This window comes from Candida albicans, chromosome 4, assembly GCF_000182965.3.
Source record: "Candida albicans SC5314 chromosome 4, complete sequence".
Taxonomy (NCBI): domain Eukaryota; kingdom Fungi; phylum Ascomycota; class Pichiomycetes; order Serinales; family Debaryomycetaceae; genus Candida; species Candida albicans.
Window position 1 is genome coordinate 715367 of NC_032092.1, and position 13803 is coordinate 729169.

The 13803-nt window shown below is 32.1% G+C and overlaps 5 protein-coding genes across 5 annotated transcripts; 1 reads left to right on the forward strand and 4 right to left on the reverse strand. All coding sequences in view use genetic code 12, as the record gives it.

Annotated features, from left to right (window-relative positions):
* Positions 1-1838: 1838 nt before the first annotated feature.
* Positions 1839-2630, forward strand: MOH1 (Moh1p; the record flags this gene model as incomplete). Its single annotated transcript, XM_706497.1, has 1 exon — positions 1839-2630. The coding sequence occupies one exon, from the start codon at positions 1839-1841 to the stop codon at positions 2628-2630; it is 792 nt and encodes a 263-aa protein (XP_711589.1).
* Positions 2631-3560: 930 nt separating this feature from the next.
* DOT4 (ubiquitin-specific protease) lies at positions 3561-5768 on the reverse strand (the record flags this gene model as incomplete). Its single annotated transcript, XM_706498.2, has 1 exon — positions 3561-5768. One exon carries the CDS (start codon positions 5766-5768, stop codon positions 3561-3563), a length of 2208 nt encoding a protein of 735 aa, XP_711590.2.
* Positions 5769-6545: 777 nt separating this feature from the next.
* On the reverse strand, positions 6546-8375 carry JAB1 (COP9 signalosome catalytic subunit; the record flags this gene model as incomplete). Its single annotated transcript, XM_706499.2, has 1 exon — positions 6546-8375. One exon carries the CDS (start codon positions 8373-8375, stop codon positions 6546-6548), a length of 1830 nt encoding a protein of 609 aa, XP_711591.2.
* Positions 8376-8628: 253 nt separating this feature from the next.
* CAALFM_C403460CA (uncharacterized protein) lies at positions 8629-10500 on the reverse strand (the record flags this gene model as incomplete). The annotated part of the gene is made up of 1 exon (XM_706501.2): positions 8629-10500. The coding sequence occupies one exon, from the start codon at positions 10498-10500 to the stop codon at positions 8629-8631; it is 1872 nt and encodes a 623-aa protein (XP_711593.2).
* Positions 10501-11147: 647 nt separating this feature from the next.
* On the reverse strand, positions 11148-11963 carry ECE1 (candidalysin; the record flags this gene model as incomplete). The annotated part of the gene is made up of 1 exon (XM_706502.1): positions 11148-11963. One exon carries the CDS (start codon positions 11961-11963, stop codon positions 11148-11150), a length of 816 nt encoding a protein of 271 aa, XP_711594.1.
* Positions 11964-13803: the final 1840 nt, after the last annotated feature.

Here is a 13803-nt window from a genome sequence, read left to right on the forward strand (position 1 = left end):
TTCCGCTTAATACTACTACAAGTAGTGTTTTTTTTCTATGTTTATTATCTTCATTGTTGTACACTTGAAATCACTGATAGTCTCATATTGGGTTCAATTAGTTTTAGTGTAGATTGCTCTAATGCTTCGTTTAACTTTATGATTTATCAAAATTGAGGCATTTATCATATTTATCTCCATATCAAAATTAACAATACTGAAATGATGACACTGGAGATAACAGTGAGAGCCGGCCACAAACAGACAGACAGACAGACAGTATAGTTTAGACAGAAGGAATGATCAAAGAAAAAAAAATAAAAATAGGTGGCAAATAACCAGAAAGAGGAAGGAGAAATATGATTTGAGTAATATGAGATATCCTTAATGAGCTCTTTCATTCTGATTCTAGAGTATATTAAGCCAAATGCTTACCTTTTTATCTTAAACTTTCTTTATTTTATTCCCACATGTATCAATATATATTGAGGTTATCATTCCTTTTTTTCTTGTTTGTAGTTCAAGGGGTGGGAAAGCGAGAGGAGAGCAAGTTTTACTCATTGTAGAAACAACAAATTGATAATCTTAGTAAAACTAAAATATTATTACTAACTGAAGTGGCATAAATGAGGTATTCTTATAGCTAGACGCTATATATATATGTTCTGTTTATTTCACTAACGGAAATGACAGAAAAATGGTAAGAAAATTAAAAGGGAGCCAAAATATTGTCATTTTACTCCTTTCCTCTTTTTTTTTTTCCGTTTTGTGAGGCAGTTATATTTTGTTGTTATTTCGGACTCTGGAACAAATGCAGACGGCAAAGAAGAGAAGAGAGCAGACGCAGACGCAGATGCAGACTCGAGTTTCACAGTCTCCAGACCTCAGACTTTTCCTCCTATACAACTCCTTCCTTCCTTAGCTCCTTCCTCCTCCTCCTCAGATTCCTCCGCTTAATAGTGTCATTTCACTTTTATTATGGCTTAATGGTTGTTGTTGTTGTTTCGTTTTTGTAAATTTAGTCATATTTATTTCTCTTACTTGATAAAGCATTTAATTTAGTTTTAGTGTAAGGTTTAATCACAAATTTATCTATTGTAAATTATTACATTGCTTCAAGTCACTTTCTTACACTGTGGTTAAATTTTCTAGTTTCTATTTTTTTTTGTTTGTTCACACAACTTCAAAATTATATAAACTGTTTATTGTATTATATATATAACATACATTATATATATATATGGGATTACATATTCCCCCAAATTGATTCTAAATTTTTTTTGTTTTTAAATATATATTCTTCCTCTTTTACTTTCTGTTTTATTTTCTTCCTTTCAATTTAAATCACTTTTATATTCAATTATTATTCTTCATTTATCAATTTTCCTACAGTTTAGCAAATCATCCTGTTGATTTCAATATACTTAAATACTCCTCAATTTAATATTGGCTTTTAGATTCTGCGATATTTACTACTTATCACAACTACAACTAAATACCAATAAATATACTACAATACATCATTTTTCCCACAACATTAATTACAGTCTGCAAATCGAATTCCAATTGACTGTGAAAACTAGAGTGTGACACCATACAGTTGTTTGGAGACAGTAGTAGTAGTAGAAAGAGAAACTTGAGAGAAGTTTAAGAGAAAGAGAGAAATACATCTGGGTCATTATTTTAATTCATTTCATTGAATCGATTTTCAACCAATTGTCCTATTCCCCCTTTTTCCTTTTCATTTCTTCCTCTACTTGCAACTGTATCGTCATAGTTTTTCTTTTAACACAAAATCCCGCTCAACTAAAAGTTACAAGCATACTAAATCCAAAGTTCCCACATTATAGTTATTCATCATGGGATTGAAATGTACAAATTATTTTGAGAATTCAAAATATGAATCCCCCAATATTCAAATTATAACATGTAAAGGTTGTTCATCTCATTTATGTCTTTCTGATTTAATTTTATCCGATAATTTCAATGGAGCTAGTGGTCCTGCTTATTTAGTTGAAGATTTAATTAATATTGAATTCAATTTACAATCAGAAGAAACTCCTATGAAAACTGGTGTTTATAAAATTAATAAAGTTAAATGTCATCAATGTAAAAATCAATTGGGATGGTATTATAAAAAATCTTATTCATTTGCTGAAACTTATAAAGAAGGGAAATTTGTTATTGAACGGAAATTTATTAATTTTACTGATAATTTAACCACAACACAATTATTAACGGAAAGAGCATTACAAAATAAATTTAAACGAAGATATAGTAATAATAGTACTAATAGTAGTACCAGTAATACTAGTAATAGTTCAACAATTTCAAATAATTCAATATCAGATTTGGAAATTGATGAAAGTGGTAGTCCTCAACATGAATCATTTTTAACTAAAGAAAAATTCAAATTGTTAAATAGAAGAAGATCAAGTGGTACTAATGGGAATATAAATGCTACGTTATTAAATCATTTAAGAATACCTTATCATTCGATAAGAAATGAAGGAAGAAATGGAGCAGAAGAAGAAGAAGATGATGACGATGATGATGAAGATCATCATGAACATGTGAATATTGTTTCTGGCACTACAACAACGAGTCGTCCAAGTAATATTGACGATGATGATATATTTGTTGATGCTTAGAGAGTATTCTGAAGTTACCTCCCCTGTTTACGTCCCCTTACTACCCATGTCCTCCATTTATTCATGTTTTAATTGATTTTATGTTAACTTATTAGATACCTATTTTTTTTTCCTTTCCCTTTTTCCTACTCCTCCTTATTCTTACTATTTCCGGTTGGTTACTGTTACTGTTATTATTTTGGTTTTGCTTTTTTATTTGGTTTATTTTGATTCACGTTATTATTTTTGTTTTAGTTTGGTTTTTGGTTTTTGGTTTTCTTTACTTTGTTTCTCTAATTTATTTTATTATATCTCTGCCTTTTTGTTTTTCTTTGGGCTACAATTAATATTTTTTTGTTGTTGTTGCTTCATTTTGGTTTTCCTATTTTATTTTGTTTTGATGTTGGTTAGTTGGTACTACTGCAAGTTATAGTGAATAGAGTCACTTTATCTTCAGTAGTTACTTTTTGTTGGTATTTTTTTAGGTGGTTGGTTGTTTATTCCGCAACTTCCTTCTTTACCTATTTCACCATGTTTTATTCTGTTTTTCCTATTTATTTCTCTCTTAATAGTAACTCTTTCAATTATTTACTTAGTGTATACAATAAAATATATACACATCATATATATATATACGTACATATTCTTCAACCTCGGCTCTATCATATATCAGCTCTATTCAGATAAGAGAAAGATAAGCAAAAAAACAATCCTCTTTTTTTAGTTTGCATTAGTTTTGCTGCATAGTGTGAGTTTTGTGTAACACAAGCAACCACTACTACTACGTCACTATGTATTCAAACTCCTTGGTGATAGTTTCTACACACCACTACAAATCGTTTTCAAATAATAAAAATGTGTATATAAATTTGTTTATCTAATACTATGCAAAAAAAGTACCAGTAGAAAAAGTCTCTGGTTTAGTGTATGTGTGTAAATGTTTTCCACTCTCTAAACTTTTGGGGTTAATTTAGTATATACCAACACATAAGCAGAAGGATCATTTAATGCCACTCTTTCCTCAATTTTATTAATGTATTCATCATCATAAGTACACCAAGTATATCCATCAGGTTGTAAACAATGAGCAACATAATGTCCACTAGAAATTGATCTTCCTTCATGAACAATAACTGATGTCAAACGATATTTAGCTGTGCCTTGTACCATATATTTGCTTAAATCAAGGTATTTACTATAATTTATCAGCTGTTTGACTTTGGATGAAGAATTGTTGTTGAATTTAAAACGTTTGAAATGAATGGTTAAAGTTTCAGGAGCAATTTCAATGGAAGATATTTTATTGGCATGAGTGAATCGATTACATTTCTCACAGAAATAACCTGATTTACTATCATTTTCCAGTTTTTTGATTACTTCATTACTGAAAAAATCATTAATAGATTTTTCAACAGAAAATTTATTACTATTGAAGATTGGGTCGGAGGTGGAGGTGGAAGTGGCAGTAGTGGATGTGGTATCATTATTGCTATCATTAGTAATGTTGTCGCCGTTATTGTTTGATTTGATTTTCTTTTTATTTAACCCTAATGATAAATCATAAAATTCTTGCTTGGTGATTGAAACATTATGACATTTATGACACGTGATACGCTGATTCAATAATCCACCAAAGATATCATAAATAATCGATTCATTCAATTTTTTCCCCTTTGGTGTAGAATCTTCTTGTAGTCTAGAGATTAATGACATGTAATATTCATGAGAATCTTCTTGTTGCCATTCACTCATCATGCAATTAATTTCATCCAATCTTTGAATAATTTTTTTCGGATTAATATACTTGATTCCACCATTACTTTTACCCTTTTTATTGTTGTTAGTATTTGATGCTAACCACATTCTTTTAGATAATTCAGCTAAAACATGGGTCACTGATCTTGGTTTAAGTTGAGAATATTTATTATCATTCACATCATTTAAATAATGTTGCATTGCCGGTATATGAATAATTGATTGAATTGCCGAATTCATGTAACAGGTGACGCCATGGTTTAATAATCCAACTGGAGGTTTCTTGTTAGCAAGTTCTCTCCAATTTTTGTATATTCTAGTAGAATTATTAGATCCACGATCATCTTCATATTCATTAATATCATAATATGAAACTTCCAGTGGCTCTGGTTGCTGCTTTTCTGTGTCTTCTTCTGGTGAAGTTGGTGGAGTAGTTGATGTCCGTTCTTGCGTTTCCTCCTCTTCCTCCTCCTCTTCCTCCTCCTCTTCTTCGTCTTCATTGACATCTTTGTCGTTGACTAATTGATCGATTTTTAAATCATATTTTAACTTTTCTAAATCTTCATCTTCATCGTCATCATCAGATGCTTGTGGTGACATAGAATCTGATTCAACATCTTCATCATCTTCATCACCACTTTCAGGTGAACCTGACTCTTCATCCACAAAATCTGCATCATCTTCTTCATCTTCTTCGTCAATTTCACTTTTTTCTGGTTCACTAAATCCAGTAAATGGTGATGTCTCAGTAAATACTTCACCAGGAGAACTTGAATCATCGTCTTCGTTTTCTTCCTCTTCCTCTTTTTCCTCTTGCTTCTCTTCTATATTTTCTCCTAAATCTTCTTCTTCTTCTTCTGTAGGTGGTGTTGGTGTGGAAGTAGGTGTACTCAGCCAGAATGATTTAATAGAATCCCACATTCCTTTTTTCACTTTTTTAGTTACATGTTTTGCCTCATCGGTTTCTTCTTCTTCTTCATCATCTTCACCTTGTTCTTGTTGATCTTCTTTGGGGACTTGATTATCTTCATTTATTATTTCTTGTAATTTTCTTTTCCTTTTCCTTTCCTTATGAGTCAAATATTTATTGCCAGTATAATTAGCAATTGCTTCATTTAAAGATTTAGGTTTTGGTGGATCATTAGTAGTTTTTTTAGTATTTGATTTACCAAGTTTCTTGGAAGTTTTCATACTTGAGTTGTTGCTGTTATTTGATAAAACAATGTATGATTTAGGTATATGATTATCAAACCCAGTGCTTAATGTGGTGGATGTAGATGCTGGCTTGAAATTTAATGGGGTTGCAAAAAGTAAAGGATTGAGGGTAGTAGTTGGATTAGTGGTGATTGTTGTGGAATTATTATTAATGTTTAGCTTTGGTTTAGAAGATGAAGATTGATACATCCTATTACTAAAGTTAGAGTAATGTAATAAATTAAACCAGAGTTAATTAATAAGTATAAGGGAATTAGAATGAGAATGAGTGTGTGAGAGTGTGAATGTGAGTATAATAATATTAAAGACAAGAGCGAAGACTTTCAAAAAAAAAAACAGAAATAGAAATTTAAAAAAAAAGAAAGGAGAAAAAAAAAAATTTTTTTCTTAACATTTTTTGTTTTGTTGTATTTCTCTAAGAACAATAAAGAAGAACAACAGAGATGATGATGATGTGGTGTAGAATTGGAATTAGAATTGAGCTGTATACGGAAGAATTCTCACATTTTGTGTAATTCTATTTCATTTCTTTTTACTTTTTTTTGAAATAATTGAACAGTTGAGTATATAATTATAATTGTTACATTTACTAAATTACAGAACAACTCTACAAAATTGGATTTTATATCAATGTAAGTTTTGCCTTCATCTTGATATGTAAGTAATCTTGTCCATAATATTGAGTTTATCATTGGTTCTATTTGAATCTTACACGCACACACACACAAAAATTGATATGAACAGGCGCAAAAAAAAAACACGTAAAACGCGAATATATTTTTAATATTTTTGTCTCCCCTAATATGCTTAATGTCATTTGTCCCCAACTCTATTTATTACCAGTATACACAGATATGTGACTGTGTACAGAGTATTTTATTTTACTTCCTTTAACCTAATTATATATACTTCATTTCAACACAACCTATAAAATATGACCACTCTATACTTAGAACTCATTGATTTTCATCCAAATAGTTTCTGTTGAGCATCCAATGTTATTAAATCAAAAACTTCATTTAAACCAATGGATTTAGCTAATTTGACCAAGTTTGCACTTTTAGCTTTTGATTCTGGACTTCCATGTAATCCCAATTCAAATTGTTTCTTATTATCAATACTTGCTCCTTGTAATCGATGAAGTCTTTCCCTTCTACGATTGGTTTTACTTGTTTTGACCAAGTTGGCAACATTACTAGACCATTGATACGGATAATCTGCAGGCATGTGTTGCTGTTGGTGACCTAAACGATTCCATTCTGATATCATAGAACTATTATCCATTCTTTGATGAATTGGTCTATTTTTATGCTTTATTTTTTGCTCGGAACGAAGGAACTTGTTAGCAGATTTATTTTCCAAAAGATCATTAAAATTATAGTTCTCTAATGCACCGACTTCTTCTAATAATTCTTCATTTGCATACTCAGAATCAACCTCATCGGTGGGACCTTCCTCTACTTCATTGTTGTTGTTATCTCTTCTAGATGAAGAGTTTCCCTCTCCCTCTCCCTCTTCTTCTTCGTCATCGTCATCAGAACTAATACTAGTTTCAATGCCACCAGTACCCACATTTTTTTCCAAATCACTTTCATCTAACATGGTCTCATCATCTATATCTGTACTCAAATCTTTCCTATTTTTTTTAGTTGTGGTTGACTTTTGGGTTTTTTTCAATAATCTCTTGTATAAAACACTTTCGAAAGTTGAATCAAATTTCATGGTAGTTAACTTGTCAAGCATAAATTTAGGGGTATTAGCTTGTATTTTCAATTGTTCAATAAGATCAAATATTGTTTCACCTTCATCAGCATTATGATTTCCTTGCAGAATCAATTCATAATTTTTAATCAATTCAATAGATCTAATTTCATCTTTTCTAATCCCTAATATCTTATCATTATTATTACTATCAACTAATAAATTCTTCATCCAAGTCAATGAATCTTCATCTTTTAACATCTCAATAACTTTATCATCCCATGAACTGGTGAAAATTTCAATATCTAAACTATAATATTTATCAGCATGACTACCAAAATCTTTTTGTTTTGATTTAGGTAAAATCTTCCGATTAGCATTAGCACCAGAGTTATGAGGTTTATTTTGATCCTTTCTGGTCTTATTTGTCATTGATGGTTGTTGCTGGGATCCTTCAGGATACGTTCTAAAAGCCCCAATTTCTACTTTACCTTGTTTTAAAGTTTTCACAGGATCAACAACAATGGCCAAATATGGATCCTGGAAACCTTGATTCAAACTTTGAGTACTAACATCAATCCCACTCAACCAACATCCATATCCTGGATGACTATGATACCATCCAACTATATTTTCTTCATTTTTCCCATTCAGTAATTGTTGTCGTTCAGTTAAATATTCAACCATATAGGTATATGCCTCATTTTGAGCATTCACTCGAGTTTCTGTACCTTCTACAGGTAATCGATAAGTATCCATAACAATAATGGAATGGCCCAGGATTTTCCCTACTAACATCCCCATAATTTCAATTGATCCTCCAGTTTGGGCATGTGTACACATCTTCATTAATGCTAATGATGATATATAACATTTATTGAAATAGTTGATATCTTCTTTCCAAGGTTTTTTATCTCTCGCAATAGGATCTATTGCTGGTAATCGATAAAATTTATCTTGATCTTGAGGATGTTTTCCCAGTAATTCATTTTGTTGATATAAATCAATTGTCTTTATTTTGCTATTCCTTGTTTTGAAGTTTGTCGTGTCTGATTTTGATTCCAATGAATGAGCCAATTCATCTAAACAAGTCATGATTTGATTAACAGTTTGCTTATGTTGATTAGATTTGGTTTTTTTTGTAATGATTAGTGCAAAAAGATTGTAATTGCTTTAGTTCAATTAAGGAACGTTTTGTTGGTCAAGTTGACTATTTTTTAAGCGCCATTTTTTTTTTGAAAACAGATTTTTTATTTTTACTATGTAATACTCTACTTTTTTTTGTTTCTAAAACTATATAAAACTATAAGTCACAACAGCAATCACTAGCTATACAAATAATCATTATTTAAACTTTTTTATCATTTATATTCATTTCTGGTTCATTTGGATAATACATATAATTAGCAATTCCTCCATATGAAGGGTGTGAAGCAATCAGAGAAAATTCAGGACTCCCAGCAACTACGTTCGCTACACCAGAAGGTGGACAACCTGGTGTATCATATTGCAAATTTCCATTAGCACCACCTGTTGCAGATGCAGCAGCGGCGGCGGCGGCTACGGCGGCGGCAGCAGCAGCAGCAGTTGCAGGATAATACTGTGGATAAACATTATAAAATGGAGGTGGATTTGCCGAAGAGGAATTAGCAAAATTAACATTATCAGCAGGAACATAATAAAATAATGGGAACCCAGGTGTGGTAGTGGTAGGTGGTGGTGGTGGGAAACTAGTACTGCTATTATTTCTTGAACTTGCACCACTTCCCCTGCTTTCATTTGGAGCACTTGGAACACGAATATCCCCGCTGGCCTTCTTTTCAACCTGACTCGACTCTGAAACTTCACTTTTGAGATTCAATTGTGATGCATGCCAAGTACTTTCAGTTTTGGTATTGCCAAATTTCTTTTCATAACTACCTGGTCTAAAACTCTTGAATTGCTTCAATTTATTAAACCCTTTGTTGAAGCTATTCGAGGGATAAGAGTTGAATTTTGGTTTGGACATTTCAATCATACCCTTAGATTTGACGTAGTCATTTTTTTGAAATGATTTCTTATTCAAATTAATTGGAGGTGGAGCTAATGGGATACCATTATTGTAATTGCTTCGAGTACGTATTGGAGCATGGATATGAGTTTCACGATACTGCACATGCATTGTTTTACCACAAAACATAGAATGGTTTTCTCTTTCAACAGCACCAGCAGCACTTGACTCTCTTTTAAACTTGATGAACGCAAACGTGTTATTCGTTCTTTTAATTAAATTCAAGTCAAGAATTTCACCATGCCTTTCAAATCTTTGTGAAAGTTGATCCTCAGATACTTCTGGACTCAATTGACCAACAAATATAGAATACTTGTCAAATTTGACCTTTAAAGATTCTTGTTCAGGCTCATTAACATTCCGTGGTGCATTGGATTTGTCAATATTCTGTGTCCAGTCAACCTTGTAGATACCTTCTTCTGTCAAATTTGCGTAAGCTCTAATGGCATCATCACGATAAGTAAACTTACAAAACCAATTCTTATAACCTCTAGTATCAACACCAGAATTGTATAGCTCCCCCTTAGATGTACTAGGGAGCAACTCCTCGATCTCACCAAAATTTGACAACCGATCCCTAATGATACTTTTGCTAAGAAACGATTTCGATGACACGAATAATGTGCGATTAACTTTAGCCGCCTCGCACCGAATATTTCTTCCGTCCAATACTGAGTTGTGACCTTTCTCAATAGCTAATTTGGAATCGCTATCAGTGGTATATTGAACAAAAGCATAAGGGCGGTTACAAGTGTCACGCAAAACCTTGACTGTGGCTAATGTGCCCCATTGTTTAAAATGATCAGTCACTGAAACACATAGTGCGTCGTCAGACATATTGGAACATAAACTAGCGACAAAAACACAAGCAGAAGGGCGTCCCCTAACGTAAGCGCTGTTTAATTCAGACGCCTTATTTGATGCTGTCATTCCCCCAACACTTTCAATAGCAAGTTTTGCGGTAAATTTTTCTTTCAGTTTACCACTATTGCTGCTAGACAAGGTAGATGAAGCTGAATCAATCTTGTCGTGCCACTGATTATTGGAATATAATGAGTTTATGTTTTCTTTAGGAGATACTGTTGTTTCTAATGGTGGAAACGATTCAATTAAATCACTTGTGGAAGATTCACTTGAGTTGGAACTACAAGACAGCGCCTCTAATTTCATTGAGTCAATGAATTGATAATATTTTCTTTTTGTTCTTGCAAAGCAATACTAATTATTTGTGCTTGAATAATGGATTTCAAGTCAAACTGTTGGATTGATTACTTGTTAGGTTGCCATAAACAGTAGAAGACTTAATTAAATGAATAACAAGAATCTTTCATAGAAAAAATAAGGAAACTAACAATTGTAAAGCAGTGGTAAACAAAAAAAGAACAGCGTTAAGAATATGAATGACAGTTGGTCTAAATATTTTTTTTGTCTATAAAGAATAAAAGATTTACCCCAGACGTTGGTTGCAAAACTTAAACTTTTTTTTACGATACTTAATTCAGTTGTTAGACAAGTTTTCTCTATTTTTACACGCAAAGAGACACCAAAATTCATGACATATATCAATACAGCGAGCCATTGAGTTTGTAAAATATTTATTCAAGAACAATTATATAAAACAAACCATAAGTGAGAGATATCTAAGTAAAATATAGGTAATATAAACTATGGTGTGAATGCTATCAAAATGATATTAAAGCAATTCAACACCACCACAAAAAACAACAATTAAAAAAATCAGTTACAGCAAAAGTGTCACAAGACTTATGGAATAAAAGATTAAGCTTGTGGAAAACAAATTTTTATCTGCTGAGCATTTAAGCTTTTCCGAAATATTCTTCAATCAAAGAAGAAATATCTCTTTCTGAAACAATTTGAGCAGCATTTTCAATACCGACAGTTTCAATGCTCTTTTTGATTAAATTGCTAAGTGCTACTGAGCCGGCATCTCTTTTAACTGGTTGACTGTCTTTCAAAGCAGATTCAGCTGATCTAGTAATGAGTTGTGGGAGTCTTTGAAGAAGTTCATCAAGAAAATCTTCAAGACCATCTCTCTTAGCTTGTTGAACAGTTTCCAGGACGCCATCAAAAACGTTAGAGATAAGTCTTGGAGCATTAGCAACAAGATTAAGGCCAACATCTGGAACGCCATCTCTCTTGGCATTTTCGATGGATTGTTGAACACCAGTGGCAACACGAGCAACAATTTCTGGCAATCTGACGACGGCATTAGCAACGTCATCATTAGCTCCATCTCTCTTGGTAGAAGCAACAGAAGTCATGGCTGTGTCAACAGCTCTGACAACAAATGGCATATCAGCAATGATACCAGCAACAACAGAATCAATATCTTCTCTCTTGTTACCTTTGAAAGCTTTGACAATACTCATGATGATTTGGATTACTTGTGGAATGTTGCCAAGAATACCCATAATAATTCCAATAATACTTCTTTTGGTAATAGCAGTATTGAATTCTTGAGGTGCAGGAACAGTAGGTGCTTGGTCAGCTGGAGCAGCTGGGGCAGCTGGAGCAACATCTCTCTTCATGTTGAATTCTGGAGCATGGTGGATGATGGCAGCTTGAGAAGATAAAGCAAAAACAGTAGCACAGGCAATTTTGGAGAATTTCATTTTAACGAATGGAAAATAGTTGGTAGTAAAATAAAGGAAAGTTGTTTGTTGTAGAGATAAACAAAAATAAAACAATTTTGAAATAGGTGGGTTATTTGATGTATTTATACTTCAATTCTGAGCCCTTCATTTATGAGAAGCCACTTAAAAATAGCATGACAAGTACGACTAAAAAAAGTAACAAATAATAAAATAAAGCAATTGCAAAAGTATCTTTTACATATTTTGAGCAGAATTTACTGATCCTATTGGGTGCAATTCGTTTTGAATTGTTGACGATTATAGGGTTTGTAGTGATTACTCAATATCACCTGTATGTAAGATTTGTGGGCGGGCTTTACAAGTTTAGGCGCTTTTGCAGTCAAGAATGAAGTTTGCGTTTTTACGGTATTTAACTCTTTGTGTATCTTGTTCAAAGTATAACGTACTCTTGTTTTTTTCTTGGCGTCATACAACTATACAACAAAAATGGTTGTTCTGCTGAAAATCCTACAAATGACTTCTAACCGTGTGAGACGAGTAATAGATTGAAAACAATTTCTTAAGGTTATGATACCTCAAAAGTATTAAAGCTTTGATAAGTACTATATAATATGAAGCCACTGATAACGAAGTCAAAAAGTGTAATCATTTTTGAAAGTTACAGGTACAAAATAGTGGCTGGAAATTTTTGTAATATGTCTTACTTCGCTAGTGGTTATCTCCAAAACAAATGTGAGGTGACTACAATGTATCGGGATCCTTTAGGTTTTAAGTAACAATTGTATGTAAATTTCTTAGGTGTTAACCTTAAGTAAATTTTTGTTACCTCTATTTGTCTTGTACTGCGAACAATAGGATTACTCCAGAAAGAATTTTATTTATGAAAGATACAAAATGTTAGAAATCTAGAGATAGAAGCGTTATCTGAATGAGACTCTTGAACTCTAATCAGCGAGGCGACGTTGAAGTATTTTGTAAAATTATTCCGCGAGCCGTTGAAAAAAAAAAATGTTTCGCTAATACTTGAATTAGCTAAACTCTTTTACCATTACTAAAACATCAAGTCATTTGTTGGTTTGTAAAGATTGGTTTGTTTACGTGTATTCTATATAACACATTTGCCAACAACAGGCGTGTTAGCAAGAAAGTGAGTTAGGAATAATTACATGTCTTGTTATGAGGTAAAATTTCTAACAAGGAGGTTAAAAATGGGCTGCTTTTTTGGTTTTTTTTTTTGAGGGGAAAGAACCTATTTGTTTAATTGGTACCTGTAAAAGTAATTCTTTATTGTTAGTTATTTATCGCTTTTAAGGTATTCCTCCATTGAGCCGTGACAGTATTGCTAGACGTAATTCAATATTGAACTGGATTTATTGTAATAAAGTAAATATTAACAATTTTTAATTGGTATGTAGAAAAGTACATATTGGGCGGTATTATGTACAAAATTGCCCTATTTTAATAACGGTGATGAATGGTGATTGAATGCTCGTGTAATTCAACTAACATTCTTGAATGTTACAACTTGGGCATGTTTCATATAATTACTAGGGTAAAAAAAAGGAGATAACACAAAGCCGTAAAATTGACACAAAAATATTAACACTTGCAAAGCTGTCAACAATTGGACCTTGGGCTTATACATGCATGTCCATTGACACTATTAAGATTTATTCTACTTTTACGTTCGCTAATACATAAATCTGTTTCTTCTGCTTTTCCATTAAATGTTGTAACACCATTACTAAATAAAAGAAAGCAAATCCCAAAATCACAAGATTAGAAAAGAATAACTAATTCGTAAATGAAAAGAGTCCCTCAATTTGTGTGATGAATGATCAATTTAACAACATTGTAC